General features: G+C 41.4%; 1 protein-coding gene across 2 annotated transcripts; it reads left to right on the top strand.

Moving 5' to 3' along the window:
- Positions 1 to 1,263: 1,263 nt before the first annotated feature.
- Positions 1,264 to 5,726, top strand: LOC147642435 (BAG family molecular chaperone regulator 4-like). Of its 2 annotated transcripts, none has more exons than XM_086806382.1 (5): positions 1,264 to 1,587; positions 1,695 to 1,950; positions 4,011 to 4,267; positions 4,492 to 4,638; positions 4,792 to 5,726. In XM_086806382.1, the coding sequence occupies exons 2-5, from the start codon at positions 1,740 to 1,742 to the stop codon at positions 5,029 to 5,031; spliced, it is 855 nt and encodes a 284-aa protein (XP_086662508.1). In that variant the 5' UTR covers positions 1,264 to 1,587; positions 1,695 to 1,739; the 3' UTR covers positions 5,032 to 5,726. The 2 variants fall into 2 exon arrangements, with proteins under 2 accessions (XP_086662508.1, XP_086662501.1); XM_086806375.1 differs by having other exon boundaries at positions 1,283 to 1,587; positions 1,721 to 1,950.
- The last annotated feature ends 6,342 nt before the right edge of the window (positions 5,727 to 12,068 follow it).

The raw sequence follows: 12,068 nt of genomic DNA, 5'->3' as shown, positions 1-12,068 counted from the left end.
GTTTTCACGTTTTTATTCAAGCTTGATTTTTGTTGAATACGATGCAATTTCTTTTATGTTGAATGGCTGATTAAATAATTTTCTTGAATACCTAGATGGAGTTTCTTCACACACACACACACACACACACACACACACACACACACACACACACACACACACACCCCTTCCCCCCTCTCTAGAAGTGAAGTTATAATGGTTCTCTAATGGTTTCTATACATTGCTTTTTGGATGGCATAAAGGGGACACTAGAAATATACTTTTGAATGGTCTCATGCATATGGTAGCACATGTTGATTCACTTTATTGGGTATAAAGGTGAAATGCGGGGTATGGTAGCCATCTTGTTTTGTGTAGAAATACTCAACAAAGAAGAGGGAATGTGGGGCAAGGAAGCTAGGTTGCTTAAACATATAGATAGTTAACAAAGGAGGTGACAAAAGCACAAGTGCCTCACACACGAGAGAGAGAGAGAGAGAGAGAGAGAGAGAGAGAGAGAGAGAGAGAGAGAGAGAGAGAGAGAGAGAGAGAGAGATTTGCACTTACGTGTTAAGGGTGTTACTTGGCTAATGAAAGTGATGGAAAAATTGAAAGGTCACAAAAGAAGAGTGTGTACAAAGGTGAGCTAGTGGGGAAGGGATGTTGTAAGTACCGTACTTGTTGGATGGTAGTTATAAGTCTTTGTCGTGCCACCACAGATAGTGAATACAAGTTTTGGATGTGTATTGAGGTCATTAAAAAGGGTAACTAGATCAAAACCCATGGGCCTCATTAACATACGTGAGTGATATGTTTGAAAATGGAGGTGGTTGTTGAGAGATTTTTCAAGCAATCATCTCCTCTTCTCTCCATTAGACTCTCTTTTTAGCTTTCCTCTAGGTTGAAAATTCATTTAATCAAAAGGTAAGGATCGATGATTGTTTACGACGAAAATGAAAGGTACCCAGGCATGAAAGAACAACTAGACATATGGCATTGCATGAGAGGAAACCATGGCGATATATTTAAGTCTTTACAAATGGAATGGAAAATTTGTATTTGATTAAACTTTAGAGAAAGCCTTGTGGAGCAAGGTGTTCTATTGCTTTGTGCAAAGTTAGAGAAATTTGTGTTCCTATATTTGGAGGCGTGTCCAGATCTAGATCGACGATGCAAGGTGAGACAAGTGGCGGGACCGGAGAGGATATCGCTGGCACGTAGCGTCTTGGCAAAAAAATAGATAAAACAATAATAATATGCAGTTCTCTCTCTAGTTGGCCTTGCAGTGTACGATAGGCTCTCTCTGTCTCTCTCTCTCTTTACTTGTTCCTTCTTCTCCTACTTGCAAGACAGTTTTCTCTCTCTTTCCGCCGGATACGGAAACCATGCTGACCTCGGAAGCATTATCCTCCCAAGAGCTTGGCTTTCCTGCTTCTGCAAGCAATTTCTGTACCATCAGTCTAATGGTCTCTTTCAAGGGCGAAATGTGAAGGTCCCCCCATTGCTCTGCAAGTCATCAAACCCTCTGCAGACACAAAACCCTAACCCTAGAACTGCTTATACAGACATGCCCCACGAGACCTTAACCCTTGAGCTGCAGCGCATCAGGTGAGATCCGCTTTTTTCTGTGCTCTGTGCAATGATAATATCGTTTTTCCTTTGCATATACCATGCTAGAGCTCATTTTCGGGTTTCTGTCAACTTCTCGACCACAGAAGAGGGTTTTCTCTGATCTGTGCAGCGAAGAAAGCAGCCCGAAGATGAGTAAGATGGGGTTCATGCGAGGCGGATTGAGCACAGCAGCAGACAATGCAGGTGGTTCCAAAGAGTGGGAGCTCCGGCCGTGTGGAATGGTGGTCCAATTGCGCGATGCAAACGCAGATGCTGTCCAAGCGGGGCCCATGATCAAAGTGAAGGTCTCATATGGCCCTTCCATTCATGAACTCTCCATCGCAGCCTACTCTACCTTTGGTATGGAATCGGCTGTGTTTTTCGATCGTATTGTTGTGAAGCGTGAAGCACGTGTTTACATGGTCTTGATGGCATGTCATGCACGATCATAGCTTTACCCCACACATGGTTCTATTTTGTCACATTGCAGGTCGTTATTGTAGCTTTAAGATTAGAAGCCGATGCCTTTCTCTAGATGGGCTAAAGAGAAACTAGGCTGCAGGTAGAAGAATTCTACTGCGTAGAATCAAGGAAACCAAATGCTTTGGGAAGGAGAGCTTGACCTGAGTAGAGGCAAGAAGGCTCATGTGCACCTGCTGCATAGCATTCTGACCAATGTATGCATTGGCAGGCTGAATTATTGTCCAGCTGTAGGATAGCTGACCAAGTTTATGTGAAATAAGGCTGCTGGTTCATAGAGTCTGTCATTCAGCCAGTTTTTGTTTTTGCAGTTGCTGTAGTTAATTGGAGGAAGTGCTGAACTTAAAAGTAGTTGCTCTATCTGGCTTCTTCTTTTCTCATATCAGGGATTTCAAACCTTGAGCTTTGTGTCAGGTAGTGGTGGTAGAAGCATCGGTCTGTATCACTTCTGCTAACCAAGGATTTCTGCTCTCTACTGAATACTTTGCACAATTGTGCTTGTTGGCGCATTGAGGCTGGATCTGGCGATTGTTTTGTGCCATTTATATGCTGCCATAACCATAGGGCTGGCCTGTTCTGCTCTGCCTCCATGAAGCATGGTGGGTGACCATGGTGAAACTGGTCTATACAGGTCTGACTCCATGATGGATAGTGGGCTCAACAATGCTGAATTTGGGTTTGCTCAAATGAAGCTTTCTGCAGATGAGTCAAAGGGACTCCTCTTTGGGGTTTGATGCCTATCGAAGCATTTGACGCTGACCTGTGAACAAAAGCAATAAGTGCTTGATGCTAGGTTCAAAGGAGAGGGAATGCATGGTTAGCTTTGTTTTGCTTGAGAGCTTGCTTCTTGATAGTGCCTTATATGAAACTGCTTGCGAGACATACACAAAGAGATTAGGGTCACCTCACCATTACTAGTGGGTCTTTTTAAGAAACACTTCACATACATATGACTAATTTAAGACTTAGTATTGCTGGCTCCCTAGTTTTCAAGACACCCCAATTTTGGAAATGGAAAAAAATGAAAACCAAAATGGATCCCAACACCATGTCATCATGCCAAGCCATAGGCTTAGTTGCTAGACATGCACATGGATTGAGTTGATGAATGTGCAGGGTTGTAGCATGAGAAATATTTTGTAGAAGGTGCTCCGCAATGGCAATGGTATAGCTGCGCTTAGCTGCGGCACTCACAGTCTCTTTGTGGATAGCTATGACGGACATTTCTTTAAGGAGTAACTTAAGATGATGGTGGTATTCAATAGAGCTGGCAACGGCTCCTCCCAAGCAAAAACATAGGAACAGGGTTGGGACCTTGCCAACACCAAGTTTTGACCACTATTGCTAGCTTACTACCCAGCCATCATCACTCCATCAGGGTGCTTCCCCAAGTTTGAGGCTAGAACAACACTTGTACACAACTACTCATTTCTTATACCACCGGGACCTACCTCTCAGGTGTTAGGCTTGAGCCTGACATATTTCATGATTGAGACCTTTCCATGTCCTGATTTCCCATTCTCCCCATAGACAGAATGGTACATGAATAGGCCTGCCGCCTATCAGGAATCCTTTTTCTCTGTGCTTGTGCATGTATGCACCGTGTCATTTTTTAAACATCGTACTCTTCTAACCTTTTGCAAAACTTTCCTGGGGCTGATTGGGCCTGTACTACAGCTCCCTACAGCAATGGATATGCCATCTTTGATATTGCAGGTTATGATTAGCTTTCTGCATCATTTTGAGACCTCCCCATACTCTGCTGTGATTTTTATGATGGCCTGATGCTGAATGACAACTGTTTCTGAAGAAGTTTTGATATCTAGCACTCTAGAAAAGGATCATTTAATTTAAAAAGTCAGTTTTGATTGATTTGCAAGGTATTTCCACTTGTTCAAGTCTTGCATATTGATTGAACTTAGTCTCAAATTGTCTTGTAGGGGATTTAAAGAAGGCACTTGTTCAGGATACTGGGCTGGAACCCAAGCAGCAACGCCTCCTTTATAGAGGGAAGGAAAAAGACAATCAGGTTTATCTTCATGATGCCGGTGTTAAAAACAAATCCAAGATTGTGCTTGTGGAGGATCCTACTAGTCATGAGAAAAGGCTGATGGAGTTGAGAAAAAATGAGGCTCTTGCACAGGCATACAAAGCGGTCGCCGATATCCAGCAAGAAGCAGATAAACTTGCAGAGAAGGTATCTATGCAAAAAATGTTAGGAGAGTTTCATGATGTCATTAAAGCCTTGTGCTGTTAGCTGGATATAGAACAATGCCTGCCCGTCAAGCTGGGTCCATGATGAGTAATCTTGCCTGTGCAACTCCGTCTCACGGGCGGGGAGTGTTCTGTATCCAGCCTTAACACAGACTCTTGGGTTACCTTGCCTGTTGTAGAGCAACATTTTTTACACAACATTTCCAGGTATTTGCAGTGGAGGCTGCAGTTCAAAGTGGAAGGCAGCTTAGAGACACTGCATTTACAGAACCAACAGAATTGTTTATGTGCCAATTGTTAAAGCTTGATGGAATCAAAGCGGAGGGAAATGCCAAATCTCAAAGGAGGATCCTGGTTAGTGTCATACCATATCAGCTATATTGATACATCAAAGGTTTTTGTTTTGTGGGTTAATATTTCTTAACCACCCGCTCTACCAAGGACTGCGCCTAAGGATTTCTTGTGTTGTGATTCTGACTAAAGGATGTTATGCATGTGTGCATGCAGGTTAGGAGGGTGCAAAAGTATGTGGAGACACTAGATGCATTGAAAATTCGGAATGACATGCTGAAATCTGGCAGTAACACTGTTGTAACGACCACGTGGGAGACATTTGATGCTGGGTTTGGTGTTCCCATGGCTGCAGTGTCTGCTGCTGTTTCACAACGCCACGGTGGGGGTCTCACAGTGCCTCTGGCTGCTGCCTCTGCGGCAACTCGAATGACAGACTGGGAACGGTTTGACTAACTATCTGTGCAGCCTTGCAGATAGCATTTTGGGGTTAATAAGAGGTTGCCCACAAGGCCTTGTAAGTTGTACAATTATGCAGAACCGGACCATCATTTTTTTGGGCTGAAAATTCGGTCCAGACCTAAAAATTTCTCTTATTCGAGAAGTTGATGTAATGGGATGGAATGCTACCTTCTGCAACGTCTCTAGGGTGCAGTTTCCCAGTTGTGGCAGTTGTCAGCATTCTGATGACTTGCCTAGAATCTAGTATCCTAGGTCTGGCAGATGTGTCATCGATTTGCTCCTCTTATTAGTGGAGAATTAAGCACTGGCCGTTGATCTTTTTGCTGTTGGTTCAGTCGGGAGTATGGCAGCTTTTTGAATGCCCAGCTCTACGGTTGTTGTTCAGGGGCTCAGTATTGTGAAGGAGAGAGGGGCCTATTTTCAAAATTTGGCGGGACTACTTACATCCAGGTTGCTTTTTGTACATAGGGTAAGGGGGCTGTTAGGATGATGAGTGAGGATAACAGAACACCTCCTACCCCAATAAAGTTGCAGAAGAAAGGAGCATCCTCAGTAATATGCCCATGTGGTTGCTGCTGATATATGCTGAAATTAATACATAACTTGTCCCTCAAATTCTCTGCTGTAGCTGCCCATGTGGTTGCAGCTGATATGCTGAAAATGATACATAACTTGTCCCTCCTTAAAAATTCTCCCCTGTATCTGTCACCGTACATTTTGTCCGAATGGCTAAATCTAAGCTTTTATTATATGCTTGGAGTATTTTCTACAAGACACTCTTATCAGCCCTCTTAACCTAGTCAAGGGCTAGTCACTTTATTGACAAGTGGGACTCAGAGGGATTAGTAAGGAGACCTCAGATGCTCCATTAGCAAATGACCGTCTTTTGTCCATCATCCACTCCAGGTTATAGCTTGCTTGTCTTTTTGCACTACCAGCTTACTTCTCTTGCAATCTTTGTCAAGCTTATTGAGGTTATAGATCAGAATGTTGCATTTTGGGAAACTTGATGGGTAGGTCGGTTGGTCATTTTGGACCAAGTCATGGGTTGGCCGACGTTGCCGACCCACGTCCATGCTGACCTTGCGTATTGTCGCGCCCCATACGTCCCCCCCGTGGAAGCACAAAATGAGAATTTTGGAAGTTTACAAAGTAAACTGTTTATTGCACAAATGGAAAGATTGTATACAATATGAGAGAATTGATTTTATATACTCCACAACTCATTCCTCACTAGGTCGCATGGTGTTCATTCTTGCTAGATCTAGCTCATTTACATGTATTTGGTCTTCCTTGTGCTACAAGCTTGAAGCTCCATACTTGGTGGGTGTTGATTTGAGTTGATGGAGCACTCCATGCTAGCCAAACCGGTTGACATCCCTCTTCTTGTCCTTAGGAGTGTGGTGTATGGAGAATAAGTGAAGTACTTACAATTGACATGGGAGATTGCAGCAATAAAAGGTATTATACAGTTGTTATTTTGTCCCTACGGAAGAGGTGGGGTGGAGGTAGTAGTGGTGAAGCAAGAAAGTTATGTGACAAGGATCGGCGGATTCCTGGTAAGAGATTTCTTGCAAATTAATTGCTTGACACTTGTTCTCTTGAAGAAGATTTTCTCTTTTTATTTTATTTTCCCTTTTCTTTTGTGTCTGTTTGTTTTTAATTTTCTCTTTTGAAGCAATCAATCTGTTAATAGTTGTGGGGTTAGAGATGGTTAAAGTGAAAAAGCTAGTACGGTAAGTGGCGAGGGGGATTCCGGAGGATTAAGGTTGACAATTTGCTAAACAAGCATGGTGGTGCTCTCGCTCCTTTCATGGTGTAGCTTAAGCTTGCTATGCTGTTTTCGTTAGGTTCTTGTTTTGTGCTCTTTGATTGAAGGTGTTGATGCCTCTCCTTTGCCAGTTATGCTTAGGCTTTCTTGTTCACATGTGAGTGGTGTTCTCTCTCTTTTGTTTTTAATATACATCAGACAATGAAAATTTAAAGACTCGATCATGGGGTTGGGTCGATGATAAATAGTTTTTAAGAATTGATTGGTGAAGTTGAGTTGTATTCCTTGAGCTTTGGGGAAAGAAGGCTTCATTACCTTAGTAGACTATTGATGACGAAGTTGGGTCTTGATGGGTGAGTGGCATTCAAGATTGGTACCTACATCGATGACGAAGTTGGGTCTTGATGGGTGAGTGGCATTCAAGATTGGTACCTACATTGGTTCTGCTTTAGCACAAAGATTGGTTCTACATTGGTTCTACTATCACCTCCCTAGAATGAAGCTTCTCGGCGGGGAAGCAAATGATACAATTGGTGTTTAATTTCCACTCCCATTTAAATATTACCTTTTCTTGAAGAGCAGTTGCATCAACAAGCACAAGAAATCTACACTCCATGGGTAATTTCCATGTGTAATTTTTTGCTCAAAATATCCAATGCATGGGACCTTTGCATCAAATGAGAATTGAATGTAAGAATGCAATGTAGTGAGTGTTGGTTGACCTAGATACTCTCAAGTGTCCATAAACAAGTTTATGGTCTAGTTTTGAGTGGATGAGGTCTTGTTCTTTTAGCTCCAAAGTTTCATAACACGTAAGGTTATAGTTTAGTGCACTGAGTGGATGAGAGCATGTTTTAGCTCTATGTTAGTTTGAGTTGGAATTGGAAATCCTAGCCATAGCTTAGGAGGTGTTGTTGAGAGATGTAATCGCGTGGGAAAGCACCCTAGAGGTGTAAGATAAGAATGCCACATGTAATATTGAATGGTGTGTGAGTGTTGACCAAAAGAGTGGAAAAGGAGTTGCCATATGGATGATGACATGTAAAGTGGGGTAAGGCTAGCAAGCCTATATCATTGTATGGTTCATTTGTGATATGCAATAGAATTGAGTGTTGAGTGTGCAATCTCTCTCTCTAGTTATGGAGTTCTTAGTGTGGTTTAATCCACCTTAATTCTTATGCTTAGTCTATGTCTATCACCATGATCAATCCCATTTTAGGATTGTTTAACATGGTATCAGAGCTTGGGTGGGCTCTTGGTCATGGTGAATATCTATATTTAGATTTCTTGGTTATGAGTTATTTGATTAAGTATTATTTTTAGTTTTATTATGAAAAAAATTATGCACTCATATTATCATTTGGATTTGCATTTGTGAGGATTTGGGAGAGATTTGGAGTTGTCATTCTTGCGAGGAGATTTGCAACAAGGAGGTTGCATAGGAGCTGTCCCCAAGAGAGTTGCAAATGGGAGTTTTGCAACATGGAAAGCCTGCTCATCATCATGAAAGCTGAAATTAGAGATTTCAACAAGTATGAAGACTATGGAGTCTTTGGTGTCAACAAGAAAGCTGCCAAGGAGATTTGAGAGGTATTTTGGTGGTTTTGTCTTTAATTTGGTGTTTGAGCATGGAAGAATACTCTATGAAGGGTTGCAATGTATGGGATTTGTGTATCCCATGAATCTTGTGTGGATGTGCGTGCTAGTTAAATGGTGGCAAGCAAAATGTGAACTCAAGGGGGAGTTCATGTGTGACTATGCATAAACTTGCTCAACTAGGAGACCCCAAACTGAATGTTTGACCTCGTATTCTATAGATAGATGAGACATCGACTAGCCTGATAAAGTGATACATCAAATGGTGCGCCTGCATCTTGGAGAACAGATCCTAGCACTTGTTTCTAGTGGTGTAGCAACATGCTTACAACCTTCAAGACCAAATCGTGTAAGTAGTCTCTATATGTACTTTGATTGCAACATCACCATCACGCTCCATAAATTGTATAAATACTGTAATAAGCCCAAATCTATCATCTCAAATGACACACATAATTCAACCTTGAAGGCTAAAATCTTAAGGCCTTTGAGCAATATTGGAAAAGCATTTTCTCAATGCTCCACACATGTTTTTTCTATGGGTGACGGTTGTGAGCTCTATTATTTAAGGCCTCCTTTATGAGGAGTAGCCGTTGTGGTGAGCACTCTGGTACTCGGTAGTTCTCAGTTTCGATAATGGATGGTGGGACCAAGGTCAGATGGTTAGGAGATGGCTTATTAAACTTGGCACTTTGCCAAGTAATATGCATGCTTGTGTGGGCTAAGAGACCACATTACTAAGTGTTGGATAGTAAACCAAGAGGACATAATGTTCTCGGGTTGCGGGGCCTTTTTGAGGGTCTAGACGATCCCAGATGGCCGTGAGAGTTGCATGAAGTTCCTATAGGATAATGTTATAGTCTAATATGGTCCCAATCGGATGATATGGCCAGTTGGTCATTTTGGACGCCGACATTGTCGCGGCCCATGTCCGTGCTGACGTGGGTACTACATATAGACTAGTTTGGAAGCCTTAGTTTATTATTGAGTTCATTATGGTCGGTTGGTCATTTTTGGACCAAGTCATGGGTTGGTCGATATTGCTGACCCACATCTATGTCGACCCTGAGTACTATATATAAACGAGTTTGGCAGCCTTAGTTCATCATTGAGTTCATTATGTTCAAGCACTCTTGTAAGCAAAACATTCCTTGTCTAGAGTTTATCTTGATTGCTATCAAAGCTCCTTATCCGGAGCACATGGGTGGGTGGACGACCATCAGTTTATAATCAAGTTTGCAAACAAGTACTAATATTGTTTACTCTCCACTTCTTTCTGTCATTTAGGGCTTTGTATTGTGTTGATAAAAGCCAAGTATGCATTTATATGCTCTGGGAGCCTGCTTAAGGTTGTATAAAGCTTTTGTTAACCTACATAATATCCAACTGATGTACATTCCATCCATGATGCATTGCCAATAAAAGAAAACACCAGCTTGTAGTAATACGAGACGTGGGAGCAAAAAGTCTCATCATCATCTATGCCTTTATCTTGAGCATAACACTTTGTAACAAGCCTTGCCTTCTAACGGTATAATTGTTACTAGCTTGATGCTTAGCTTATTAACCCACTTTGTATCAGTGGCCTTTTTACCATGAGACAAACCTACTAAAAATACCAAGTGTCATTTTTGAGGATTTAATTGTACTACTCATCCTACATGGCCCGCATTCAATGATCATTTTCATATGCTTCCTCAAAGGAAACACGGTCCCCTTCATTAAATTTTCTGGCAATGAGAGCATGATCCACAAATTAATAAGATGAATGATGAGAACTTGCACGTGTTTTGCTAGGCAAAGGAGTCTCTAATTTTCTATCTTGCAATGTTTGAATATCATCCATTTTGGCATACTCTTGGATGCGTGTATGACTGCTCTTTTCTCATCCACCGCTGCATCATCCATAATTTTCTTATCAATAGGTTGATATGTGGGTTGAAATTTGAGTTGATTTTGAGCCTCCATGGACTAATTTGCAGCACCTTGTTAAGCATTCATTCTCTTCACATGTGACTCTCTAACATTATATAAAGATCGTTACTAGGGGTAATTTTCTACAAGGCCTTGGTGGGGCATCTGTTTAGCACATTAATGGCACATATAATTGTCTCCAACGAGAAAACGTAAGGTAAATCTTGGCCAACATGCCATCTCCATGAGAGATCTGTTCTTCCTTTCACCCACACCATTTTGGTAAGGTGTGTAAGGCACTATGCATTAATGTTTTATGCCTCTTTCAGCCATATGTGTATGAAAATCCTTTGATATACTTTCTCCCTCAATCTTTACAAAGGGTGCGAACTTTACATGCAGACACATTTTCAACCATAGAAATAAAATGTCTAAAGCATGTAGCAAAGTACGACTTTGCGTTCAATAGATACATGCAGGTGTGCATGGAGTAGTCATCAATAAAAGTCAAAGTAGAGATATCCCCTGATTGATGGTATCCTCATACGATCACATACATCACTTTTTGGGAATGATGCCTTTTGCATTTTACCCAAAATGCATCCCTCACATACATGTTTGACAGGGCCCTCAATCTTTAGTAGCTATGACATCATCTCTTGTCTTTTAAGATGCACCGAACTGCCAAAATTCAAGTGACTAAAGCGGGCATATGCCATAGCTCTGTGTCACTCATAACACTTATGGTAATAATTGAACAAGCATTATGTGCCAATCTCTCATACCTGTCTAAGCTATAAATTCCATGGCTTAGAGTATCGGATATCACAGTGATGTCTCCATTACTTTAATCATGAATTGTACACCTATCATCAACAAATTTGACCACTAGGTGTACCCCCTAGCAATGGCAAAGATTGACATCAAGTACTTTCTAATGCTTGGCACAAAGAAGACTCCTTCCACCCTTTTTTGCAGTGAGCAAAACCTTACCAACTACTTTCATTGGATATGAGGAGTTATTTGCACATGTAACTGCCTCCTTCAGGAATAGACTCAAGGAAGAAAAAAAATCATACTGAGAAGTAATGTGCTTGCCTTGCATCATTATCAAAATACCAAACGTGCTGATCTATCATTGAAGATTCCTAATTGTCTTGCACACAATGAATGCTTAATCATCATGTGTATAGTTTATTGGCTCCTTCTTTTTAGCACTTGGTACTGATGCATTAACCCACAACCATATATGACTCCTCCTTCTTTTCCTTGTCTAGCCTTTTTTTCCATTCATTGATATAATGACATGGCTTTTGACAATAGTGCATTTGCCCTTCTTATTGGGCTTACATGCGCCTTCTTGGCATCCTTGCTAGAAGACTGGGTTGATTACGCCTTTGTCTTGAAGCCACCTTGAGAGAAAGCTTTGCCTTTATGTTTTTGACTAGTAACAAATGCATGATCTCCTACACACATAACAGTTTGATTTTTTTTTTTGGATTTCTCTTCGTAAGGTAACTAGTATTTATAAACAAGCTATGGGATTTTAGTATTAGTGATTTGGCATTGAGCATTACAACTCATCAAATGTAAGGGCATTGGGGTTACCCTTCATTTATAAGCCAAAGTGTGAATGCAAAACCTTGGAATAAATCTAGTAAAGATGTGAGAATAGTAGACACCAATGAATTGTTCGGATGGGCCTCATGAATACATGCAAGTTGCTCTCTGAGATCTTTGATCCTTGTGA

Source organism: Cibotium barometz, chromosome 1 (assembly GCF_041138505.1).
Source record: "Cibotium barometz isolate CiBa-2024 chromosome 1, ASM4113850v1, whole genome shotgun sequence".
NCBI classification, from domain to species: domain Eukaryota; kingdom Viridiplantae; phylum Streptophyta; class Polypodiopsida; order Cyatheales; family Cibotiaceae; genus Cibotium; species Cibotium barometz.
The sequence above is the reverse complement of the archived record's forward strand: the minus strand, read 5'-3'. Positions and strand labels throughout refer to the sequence as shown.

Excerpts from the sequence above, each read along its gene's own strand:
- LOC147642435 (XM_086806375.1), top strand. The coding sequence starts at position 1,547 with ATGCCCCACGAGACCTTAACCCTTGAGCTGCAGCGCATCAG. Across the intron at positions 1,951-4,010 it reads CGCAGCCTACTCTACCTTTG|GGGATTTAAAGAAGGCACTT; the intron begins GTATGGAATCGG and ends ATTGTCTTGTAG. Across the intron at positions 4,639-4,791 it reads AATCTCAAAGGAGGATCCTG|GTTAGGAGGGTGCAAAAGTA; the intron begins GTTAGTGTCATA and ends GTGTGCATGCAG.